A 12142-nucleotide genomic window follows, 5' to 3' on the forward strand; every position below is an offset into this window, starting at 1 on the left:
TTAATTAATTATAGGCTAACTACGTTACCTCAGATGGATGAATGGTTGGATTCCACAACTGGTAAAATAAAACGTATATAAGACAATACAACATTTACTGTAGGAGCCATACAATTTACTGGTGACTTAATTTAAAAAACTGTTCTATTGCGCCTCTGATTTGGCAGTGAAATTCACCAATTTTGGGTGCGTAAGATGTGAAGGATTCAATGGTCCAGTTAATATTTTCACCCCATAATGGCGGCCGTGCTACCGGAGCGCCATCTAGTGACTGTTGCCTAAAAAGTATCAGAGTGTCGCCTCTTGGGTTCTATACTCTTTGTTGATCTGGAAATTACAGTGGGTACGGAAAGTATTCAGACCCCCTTAAATTTTTCAGTCTTTGTTATATTGCAGCCATTTGCTAAAATCATTTAAGTTCATTTTTTTCCTCAATGTACACACAGCACCCCATATTGACAGAAAAACACATAATTGTTGACATTTTTGCAGATTTATTAAAAAAAAAAAAAACGAAATATCACATGGTCCTAAGTATTCAGACCCTTTGCTGTGACACTCATATATTTAACTCAGGTGCTGTCCATTTCTTCTGATCATCCTTGAGATGGTTCTACACCTTCATTTGAGTCCAGCTGTGTTTGATTATACTGATTGGACTTGATTAGGAAAGCCACATATATAACACCTTACAGCTCACAGTGCATGTCAGAGCAAATGAGAATCATGAGGTCAAAGGAAGTGCCTGAAGAGCTCAGAGACAGAATTGTGGCAAGGCACAGATCTGGCCAAGGTTACAAAAAAATTTCTACTGCACTTAAGGTTCCTAAGAGCACAGTGGCCTCCATAATCCTTAAATAGAAGACGTTTGGGACGACCAGAACCCTTCCTAGAGCTGGCCGTCCAGCCAAACTGAGCTATCGGGGGAGAAGAGCCTTGATGAGCAAGGTAAAGAAGAACCCAAAGATCACTGTTGCTGAGCTTCAGAGATGCAGTCGGGAGATGGGAGAAAGTTGTAGAAAGTCAACCATCACTGCAGCCCTCCACCAGTCGGGGCTTTATGGCAGAGTGGCCTGACGGAAGCCTCTCCTCAGTGCAAGACACATGAAAGCCTGCATGGAGTTTGCTAAAAAACACCTGAAGGACTCCAAGATGGTGAGAAATAAGATTCTCTGGTCTGATGAGACCAAGATAGAACTTTTTGGCCTTAATTCTAAGCGGTATGTGTGGAGAAAACCAGGCACTGCTCATCACCTGTCCAATACAGTCCCAACAGTGAAGCATGGTGGTGGCAGCATCATCTGTGGGGGTGTTTTTCAGCTGCAGGGACAGGACGACTGGATGCAATCGAGGGAAAGATGAATGCGGCCAAGTACAGGGATATCCTGGACGAAAACCTTCTCCAGAGTGCTCAGGACCTCAGACTGGGCCAAAGGTTTACCTTCCAACAAGACAATGACCCTAAGCACACAGCTAAAATAACGAAGGAGTGGCTTCACAACAACACCGTGACTGTTCTTGAATGGCCCAGCCAGAGCCCTGACTTAAACCCAATTGAGCATCTCTGGAGAGACCTAAAAATGGCTGTCCACCAACGTTTACCATCCAACCTGACAGAACTGGAGAGGATCTGCAAGCAGGAATGGCAGAGGATCCCCAAGTCCAGGTGTGAAAAACTTGTTGCATCTTTCCCAAAAAGACTCATGGCTGTATTGGATCAAAAGGGTGCTTCTACTAAATACTGAGCTAAGGATCTGAATACTTAGGACCATGTGATATTTCAGTTTTTCTTTTTTAATGAATCTGCAAAAATGACAACAATTCTATGTTTTTCTGTCAATATGGGGTGCTGTGTGTACATTAATGAGGGAAAAAAATGAACTTAAATGATTTTAGCAAATAGCTGCAATATAACAAAGAGTGAAAAATTTAAGGGGGTCTGAGTACTTTCCGTACCCACTGAATAACAGTCAGTGGAAGAAAATGGAGGAAGTCAAAAATCAGCCACAGAATCAAGAGCACCCATTGCCAACAGTTCATCTGATGATGAAGATTTTTTCCGCTTCTTTGAAACAGACAACACATGAAGCCAGCAAAGAGTTGGATGGATATCTGGCCTGTGTTTCAGACACCAGTGTTTCAGGCATTGCAAGATTGATTTTTAGCCCCAAAAGAGCTAGGCCTGACACTCACAATTTTGAAAATCAGCTTCTGCTCAAGTTAAATCCGAGGTTTTGCAACTTTGAGTAGCATGTTGCATACTGGCATTAGGTAGTAGTCTTATAGTTTGATAATTAAATACAATTAAACACAAACAGTTCTAAAGCAGGATAAAACCTTGTATGTGGTTCATTCACTTCATGTTTTTAGAGATTAAAAGCTTAAACAAGAATCTCTAGTTTTCATTCTTGCTGTTACTTTTACTTTTTTAATACTCAAGTACAATTTTAATGTAGTACTTTTTTACTTTTACTCAAGTATGATTCTGGCCAGATACTTTTACTTTTGAGTAAAATTTTCACTCAGTACTTGTACTTTCACTTGAGTAACATTTTTGAGTACTTTTTACACCTCTGAGGAAACGCGAAAGAGGAATTAATTCCGTGAGCGCTCTCTCTCTCTCTCTCTGCGTGCGCGCGTTTCGGGGGTGTGAGGCTGTGCGCACAGATAACAGCTCGCGAGTCCCGATTTTCGCCTCTTCTTCCGCTTATAAAATCGTTTGAATGTGTTAATTGGCGAGACAAAACACGTCCAAATGATAAACTTTCACTCTTTGATGGTTAAATTTAGCAGTTAATCCGCGAATCACATGCGTGCCGAACCGTTGGACCTTATGAATACGGATCACGGATTAACTGCGATCCGCTGCACACCTAATATTTAAAGAACACACTTATCATCATAATTGCTATCTTACCAGAGATGGAGAAAAATCTTACTCCAGTAAGTGAACGTGTCCCTGTGAAACGGTCCTCAAAAACGTTTGTACTCAAAAGCGCATCCCTCCATGTTGTCTGGTGCGCGTCGTTTATTTTTACCACGCATGCGCACCTGCTCATACACTGCTAACTACCCGCCTAATCGGAAAGCTAAAGGGTTAGTTCCAGTGTTGTGGGTAACGCATTACAAGTAACTTGAGTTACTTTTTCAATTAACGCATTTCAGTTTACAACAAAATATCTAAGTTACTTTTTCACATTTATTGACTAACACCTCTCCTGTCCCCATGATGAGAGAAATAAAGTGCAGAGGCGTTGTGCTGTGTATGTAAACATGATGGTTATTGTAGTTCTAGACTAAATGTGAACATGCATTTACTCATCTCACTTGCACAAAAACATTCAGTATTACTTAAAATTAATAGTGAAACAGTAAACTGAAACAGTGAAATGCAATCTCAGAATTTTATGCAAACCTGTAATAATTAATTATATTAAATTACGCAAATATACTTTATGTATTTAATCTCACTTTATTAACCAATGTCTGTGCTGCTGACCAATGATCTAATTCAACCATACTAATAAGAAAAAAATACTTGAGATTAGATTTAATCTATTCTTTAATAATGACAGCACAGCCATAGACTGTAAAAAATAGGAGCACGGCTGAGGTTTGTTTGAGCTGTGCCCTCTACTGGTGTAAATATGCATTTCCTTCAGCTTGAGGCTTATTTATTTCAATTTTGGTGTGAAAAGGGCCTTAACATTTGCCAAAAATAGAACTTTTGTTGTTGTTATTAAAAAACAAACAAGCAAGACCAGAAAAAGTAACACATTACTTTTCATAAAAAGTAACTAAGTAACACAATTAGTTACTTTTTAGGGAGTAACGCAATATTGTAATGCATTACTTTTAAAACTAACTTTCCCCAACACTGGTTAGTTCACCCAAAAATGTATTAAAATTAGTGGTTATTTTGCTGACTATAGATGAGTCATACACCTCTCAGATTTAATCAAAAATATCTTAATTTGTGTTCTGAAGATGAACGAAAGTCTTACAGGTGTGGAACGACATGAGGGTGAGTAATTAATGACAGATGAACTAACCCTTTAAAGATTAGCACAAATAATATACTGACCTGAAATATGTGTGTTTATCTCAAGAATGTGCATAATTTCTACAACAGATAAGCTGTTATGACATGCAATGCTTATCATTTTAAAGGAGTCATAACTTTTGGTTGGATTTTACCACAACTATTTTGCAACTTCACCATATGTTACATTATTTAAAATTAAATTAAATTAATAGTATATTAAAAATAATGTAATCATTTTAATTTGTCACAACTATTTTGCAGTTTCACTTACCTTCAAAAATAAAATTAATCAAAAAATAAAATAATAGCCATCAGACAAATAAGCATTCAATTTTTATATATATTGTATAGCTTATATTTATTTTAATATAATTTCCTATTACATTAGCATTAGATGGTTTGCATCTATCAAAGGAAAATTTAAGTGAAATTTTGCTCTGTAAAATAATATACATATTTTGTATTACGCCAGAATGTGCATATTTAATAAAAGGATTTTTAATTTAAAGACATTTTAAATAGCTTAATAAGTAAACAATATAAAATTGTTTTGTGTATTTTATTTATTTCATTTTATTTTATTTTATTTTGATTTAAAAAAAAAAAAATCATTTCAGCCTGTTCGACCCTAAAGTGGGTTACAGATAACCTTTTCACTTATATGAAACAGATGAGACATAATTAGTCTTTCTCAAATTCTCCCTAATCATAATGCATTGCAGTATCACTTCCTTTTCTCAGGCGCGCAAACATAAAACAACCTCTAGTCACGTTTCGCTTCTGCATTAAACTGAGGAAAGGAAACTGAAGCTGGCATTCTGTCACAAGATTTCAGAACTGCCAGATCAACATGAGCTATGGTAAGTATTTTCTAATATTTACAAGAGCTATATATAAACCTCAGACTCCAGTTGTTCTGAATCATAGACTTAAACTGTATTTCAGACAAACACATCCTCTGGGCCTGCACCGTTGCTCTGGTCACTGGTTGGGTCCTCACGTATGATAACGGACTCTGCTCTGGGAATGTCACGAGGCAGTAAGACACAAATATTTTTAAATTAATAAATCACCGTACATTTAGTTGGCTAAACATTACTGACTAGCAGGGACCAGCAGTAATTTATCTTTCAAATATGTAAATACTATAAATGCGCACAATGAAATAAACAGGAATGCAGAATGTTTAAAGATAAATGCATTGCTGCTATGTGTAAAGTGGCTCAGGAAAAAGAAAGATGCTTTTTCATTTTCAGCTCATGCAACTGGACTTGTATGCAGCTCACTCTTCAGTGGCCTGGGAGTTTCTGTATAGTATGTCTTTATATTTTATATATTAGAACAGTGCTAGATAACTTTACACAAGACTCCATTGCAATCCACCTGAAATCGTGTGAAGCGTATAACTGATATTGATAATGAAAACCAATCGTGAACTCTGCCTTTCATGTAGCACATGCTGTCACTTCTACTCAACAAGATTGTTCATATTTTCACATCCTCTAGGGTCTTAATAACAAAACCATTTGCCAAATACCTCAGACTGTTTCCAACTGGACCATACATGGCCTTTGGTAAGAAATTCAGTGGCTGTTCCCACTTCTGTTGATCTGAAATCTAAAAAAACCTGGTTAAAAATCAAAATACTTCAGAGGAACACTAAGTGCAAATAGCTGTAGATGTTATTTATACTATGTGAAAATAGCAATATATTCTATTTACACTAGGTAGCAGCATTTTCCTAGCGATATTTTATTTACACTAGGTGAAAATAGCGATAGATTCTATTTACACCATGATAAAGTATCAGTTCTTTGCAATAAGACTAAATAGTAATTAGATCCAATATACTTTGTATTGGCAGATACCATTTGCACCTCAGTATTTTTGTACATTAACAGGATGCAATAATATCATAGAGTGTAAATGTATGTTTACTTTACTTGCTAATGCTGCACCAATGAAGACATTGAAATCTACAGTACATGTCTTTTTTAAAATTGAGTGGCCCAACCAGACGTTGGTGGCCGGAGCTAGTGTAAATAGTGTTTGCCAACAAGGGAAGCTATTTGCACTTAGTGTAAATAGACACTCCGTTTCGGCTTTATTGTTTCTTATATTACTAATTTCTTTATTTTTAAATCTTTTTTCTGATGAATACTGTATATTTAACTGTGTTTTTCGATTACTCTTAGGCCTATGCGTACAGGTCACTGTTGTAACTGCTGGCCGGTATTTCATTCCCATCTTCAGGTAAAAATGTCTCAGTCTTCTTTATGTTTGTTTATTTTTTTATTATTTTAAAAAGTGAAATATAAAATTTGAATGATCTTGTTTATGTTCAGGAAATTGAGCCTGAACTCATTCAGCTCTGGCCATCATTTGTAAAAGGACAACACTACTTCTACTTCTGGTAAACATGACTTATGATCTTTTCATGTTTTATTATTTGTGCTTTGTTAAATGTAGAGTCGTTCTACTTAAGATATTTTAAAAAGGAGCAAGCAAAGTTGAGCATAAGTGATGTCCATCACAAATGCACATTGACATCTACAAATGTTTTATTTTTCTTCTTCTCACTAACATTTAGATATTTAAAGTATTTAAATTGAATTTAACATAGTGTGTTAAAATATTGCATTATTCCCTAAAAAAGTTACTAATTGTGTTACTTAGTTACTTATTTTATGGAAAGTAATGTTACGTTACTTTTGCGTTACTTTTTCTCACCTGGGCTGGGCTTGCTTGTTTGTTTTTAATGACAAAAAGTTCTATTTTTGGCAAATGTAAAGGCCTTTTCACACCAAAAGTGAAATGAATAAGCCTCAGGCCGAAGGAAATGCAAATTCAAGCCTGTACACTAGAGGGCGCAGCTCAAACAAACCTTTCAGATGTGCTGCCGTTCTGGATTGCAGAAGAATAGGATGCAGGAGAAAAAAAGTTCTCACTTACTTCAGAAATAAAAATATTAAAATGAAACACAAATGTGATGTTTAACTAAAGTCATTTTTGCTTATTATTACGGTTGAATTAGATCATCAAACGTCAGCAGCAAAGACATTGATTAATAAAGTGAGATTAAATACATAAAGTATATTTGTGTAAATTAACATATTTAATTATTGCAGGTTTGCAGAATAATCTGAGTTTGTATTTCACTTTTTCATTTTGAGGAATACTGAATCTGTTTTTGTACAAGTGAGATGAGTAAAGGTATGCTCACATTCGTTTAGAACTACAATAACGATCAACTTTATGCACACAACGTCTCTGCACTTATTCCCAATTTCTCTCAACATGGGGACAAGAGAGCTGTCAGTCAATAAATGGAAAACTTGCATTATACTTATTTGAAAAAGTAAACTGGCCATCTGTACTACCGTTAACTCTTTCTCTGACAAGCGGATTTGATGGGACCTGTTTTCCTGTTTGTTCATGTGACGTTCGGCATAAAGCCTGTGTCTTAAAACTTGAAGCATAATAATAACACTTCTCCACAGTAAAGGTGCTGTCACATTTACCATTACTTGGAAAAAAGTCACGTCCAGTCATTCCAGTTATTGAGATTTTGTGCAGATTTCGCTCATGTTCAAGTTTGTCATGCAAATTAATTCGCCATGCTGGCCACCAGAAAGCTGCTTGGTTTAATGATGACTTTTGTTTGAGCAGTGAAATGTTGCATCTGAAATGTATTAAATTATACATCTCTATGCTATTGACAATAGGCAATGGACCTTTTCAAGCCAAAATAAAAGCCCCACCCCACTTTTTACACATTTTGGATTTGTATATACATTTCTTGTTTATAACTTCTGTTTCATGCTTATTTTGATAAAAAAAAAAAAAAAAAAAATATATATATATATAAGGTACTCGAGGCTGTGCTGTATCATGAATAAATCACGGCTGAAGGGCGTTGTTAGGCATGACATTGTACCTTATTGCTTTTATAAAACAGTTACCACATAATACAAATATTAAAGCCAAAAATATGCATCAATGCAACTTTCATGAAGTAAACCTTTATTAAAACCCTTCCTTCCACCAGAAAAAAATAGTCCCTGACCGTGAACCGCAACAGAAGTTACATTATTACACCATTAGATGGCGGCAAAGACTGTCTTCATGAGTGTGTTACTCATTAGCGAAGACTTTTATATTGAAAAGACTGAATTGTTGTGAACACGGAACAAGACGCAACTGACAAATGTTTTGACTAGCGCTGTCAGTTATGGGAAAACCCCTTAACTGTTAAAAGGACAAGATAATACATTGGACATTTAAAATAGATATTTTATTATGAACATAGGACTGACCTGAAGAAAAATGCTAAATTGAATGCAGGTAATAAACTCGTCATAGCCGTGTTTTATCGTGAATAAAACACAGCTATTGACCAGTCAGAATCAAAGATAGGAACTAACCATTTTATAAATACATAAAAGTGTATGTGTGTGTGTGCATGTGCAAATCATTTATAATAAATACTGCAATATTCCTTCAAAAAAATAAGAATTGTCATTATTAATTTCGCAGTGTATTTAAGCAGAACAGAGTGAACAGAAAAATTAAGAACATTTTAAACTTTGTGATTTCTGGTGTGTCTGTTAGCAACTCAAGCATATTTCCCACCTCTGAGAAGTGATTGTGATTGATTTGGTTTGGTTTGGCAGGAAGGAGGAATGGATTAAACATGGGACGTGTGCAGGCTGCGAGGAGAGCATGGGTTCACCGGTTCTTTATTTCCAAGCCGCAGTAAAGCTTCGGAAACTCTTTGACATTGATAGGTGGGTATTATCAGCACATATTGCATGATATCATCTTATCATGAGCTCATCTATTTCCACAAAATTCCATTTTTTATAGTGTCTTGGAAAGCGTTGGAATCAAAACCTCATGTGATGTGTCGTACAAGGTACATATATTAGATTGGCCATGAATCATGACGTATCAGATTTAATAAATGTTTAAATAACACTTCATCAATCTTTCCATTATGTGATCTGAAGCATGAGGACATACGCGGAGCCCTGACCCCGCTGCTTGGAAATGACTATGATTTGCAATGTGTGACAGACAGCAAGGTGCGTGAAGCAATGTTAAATTATATTTAAAAGTATTCAGTAAAAAACAGAAAACAAAACAAAAAAAAACATTGAGTTGGTTTAAATAACCAATTCAAGAAAAAATATTGAGAAATACAGAGGTCAGGAAAATGTTGATTTTGCTTTTAATAGCAATCACCTGAATGATCCCGATTTTGATTTTTAAAGTCGGCATATATTCATACATTAGCATATTTGTTGAGAATTTCACAAATATGAAAGAAAAAAATTACATTATAATGGAAATATACTGAGATGAATTGGTAAATCTGTATCAACACCCAGCCCAAATCATATGAATGAATAATAATAAAAAAAAAAAAAAAAAAAAAAAAAAAAATATATATATATATATATATATATATATATATATATATATATATATGGTTTTCTATGGGAAAGGGAGGCATGACTCCTGCTGTAACGTTACCTGCGGGTGTCGCTGTTGGGCAGGGTTCCTTTAAGAAATACGAGTGACTTGCGCTCTTTTTAATGTCATAATTTGTAATATTTGTGTTGTTTTATATGTAATATGGATTATTTTCCTCATATATTTTTTGAGGAGGCACTGCCTCCCTTGCTTCCTATATATATATATATATATATATATATATATATATATATATATATATATATATATATATATATATATATATATATATATATATATATATATATATATAAAAAATGAAAATATGTGATGTATATTCAATACTAAACCCAAAAGCATAATGGTCCTTTTACTTTTTAGGGTCGTGAAGCGTGGATGCAGCTGAAGATCCATCTCTTCAGGAACCAAACCCTTGGATGCCACAAACAAGAACAAGAGGAAACGTTCAATACATTAGCGTGGTTTAACAGCCCAGCGCATCTCTGTCCAAAGAACACCACCATTTTTTATGTTCCAATCAACTATGAAAATCCTCATGAGCCCTGTAACTAAGAGAAGCTGTAGCTATAAACTTTTACTATGTTCTCATGTTTGACTATCCTTTCAGTTCTCAGACCTAATGCATTTATTTAAAGAAAATACTATATAATTCCTAAAGTATTCAAACTTTGTATTTTTCCCATTAGTAAAAAAAAAAATCTCAATAAATATCCAAATCACAGGGGTGTTTTGAAAGACCTTTAATGCACTCAGAATATACACCAATTGTCAATGACATTAAAGGTTCAGAATGGACCATGATGTTGAATAAACTTCAAACTAGTGGCGCGGGGCACAGCGCTTTGACTCCTCTGCTGGAGCTCAAATCACTCGCAAGTGAATAAAAATGGAATTCCTCTTTATGGTTGATGTTCCAAGTATTGGCAGGCAATAAAAGGGTTTAAAATGAACGGTCAACAGCTATTAAATATTTCATGCAAACGCTCAGGATGGATGGATTTTGGAACTCACAGTTCACATTTTATTTGACATGGAATCAATTTGCCAAAAAGTACGTTTCTACACCACAGAAGAAACAGAAAATAGACTATCCACTAAAATCTGCAACTAATTTAAAAAAAAAAGAAAAGCTCACTGAAACGGACTAATCTGCAGCATCTGCATTCAAATAGCAAAATGTTTAAATGTGTGGTTTTCTTCACACTTCCAATTTTCCAAGGAAGCGGAGATTGAGAATCTTCAGTTGCTCATCCAGTTCCATTCTAACGATGCCATCTTCACCATCAATACTGAGCAGGACTCCTGTGGCCTCCCTGTCCTCTCCCAGAATCACTTTCACCTGAAGAGCACACATTCATATTCATTTCAGAGAAACATTTTTTCCAAACGTTACAACGAATGATTATGACACACACACACACACACACACACACATAACCACAAGGTTCTTAAGTTGAGTGAGTGTTTCTCCAGTGAATTTGGCACATGTGGTTCAGCAGGAGGAGAGACGTGCTTAAATCTAAGTGATATTCTGTGTGGCTCTGCTTTTTTCCTAAACTCTTCACTGCTCACTCCTTATATGGCAATATAGCTGCATAGATGAGGAAAAAAAGATAATGGAGACAAGCGAAAATTGGGCTGGTTGATTCTCTTCACTTCAGTGTCTGAGGCATGGATTTAATTCACAAGTGATTAAAAAGGTGAATATGTGCTTAATTGGTTCTTGCAGCTGTTACTTTCATGGTTATGGTTTTGCTGTTCTTCACTACATATTGAATAATGTTTAACACACATTTTTGTTCATTTTTAAGCAGCACAATGAATGTATATACTGGATCATAATTATCTTGCTATCATATTTAGTAGATTGGGAAATGGCTCCATAAGTTCAGTAATACCTTGTTGTTTTTGGTTGGTGTAACAGGTTCCAGGTGTTCACTTGAAATACTAACAACCTTCTCGATGTCTTGCAGGAAAACCGAGCACATCCCCCCCTGTGTGAAAGAAGAAAATGATTTTTTTTTTTTTTTCCACGGATGAAATGCTATATTTCAGGGCAAAGTTGTGACATCTCAATGTGTTAGATAACAAATGAATAGGGAGTAAAACATAACACATGGACACACCTAATCCATGTAAAAAATCAGCCCCGAGCACCTCAACATAACAGAATATGCAAATCCAAAACTCACATGCTTCTGCGTGTGGAATCTTGCCGACAGTCTCAGCACATCTACTTTTCAAAACATTTAACAATAAAAAAAAACTTCACTCACGGTGACACTGCGAATGATGCCGGTCTGATTGATGACACCTCCATCCAGGAATGTGTCTTTCACACGCACCATGATATCTGTGGTGACCCAGTCATTGGAGGTCTGGTCGATGTTAGATCCAGGGGTGTGAGGGTTGTATCCTCCCGGAGATGGAGCTCCGGGAGTCATCGGACTGTACCCTACCGGACTGGGACTCGGACTAGCCTGAGGAGCACATGGAGCACAATTCAATACTGATTTCATGCAGTCGATTTATTCAAATAAAGAAGACTTGTTGCTCTAAGCTAGTGATGCTCTGGAATTGCAGCAAGTGAAAATATTCAGC

At 35.7% G+C, this 12142-nt stretch overlaps 2 protein-coding genes across 7 annotated transcripts in view; one reads left to right on the forward strand and one right to left on the reverse strand.

The window, feature by feature from the left end:
* The first annotated feature begins 4469 nt into the window (after positions 1-4469).
* Positions 4470-10132, forward strand: rnaset2l (ribonuclease T2, like). Its single transcript, XM_048161595.1, has 10 exons — positions 4470-4905; positions 4991-5084; positions 5302-5359; positions 5552-5619; positions 6241-6298; positions 6391-6458; positions 8719-8832; positions 8912-8960; positions 9055-9129; positions 9902-10132. Exons 1-10 carry the CDS (start codon positions 4896-4898, stop codon positions 10091-10093), a joined length of 786 nt encoding a protein of 261 aa, XP_048017552.1. The 5' UTR covers positions 4470-4895; the 3' UTR covers positions 10094-10132.
* A 134-nt stretch (positions 10133-10266) lies between these two features.
* The window catches only part of supt5h (SPT5 homolog, DSIF elongation factor subunit), a 45698-nt gene continuing 43822 nt past the window's right edge, over positions 10267-12142 (reverse strand). For all 6 annotated transcript variants that reach the window (XM_048161594.1, XM_048161593.1, XM_048161592.1 and 3 more), the window contains 3 exons: positions 11818-12021; positions 11440-11535; positions 10267-10880 (listed from right to left, as the gene is read on the reverse strand). In XM_048161594.1, the coding sequence (XP_048017551.1) occupies positions 10740-10880; positions 11440-11535; positions 11818-12021 (441 nt within the window). In that variant the 3' untranslated portion in view covers positions 10267-10739. The remainder of the gene's footprint in view (positions 10881-11439; positions 11536-11817; positions 12022-12142) is intronic.

This window comes from Megalobrama amblycephala, linkage group LG16, assembly GCF_018812025.1.
Source record: "Megalobrama amblycephala isolate DHTTF-2021 linkage group LG16, ASM1881202v1, whole genome shotgun sequence".
NCBI lineage: Eukaryota > Metazoa > Chordata > Actinopteri > Cypriniformes > Xenocyprididae > Megalobrama > Megalobrama amblycephala.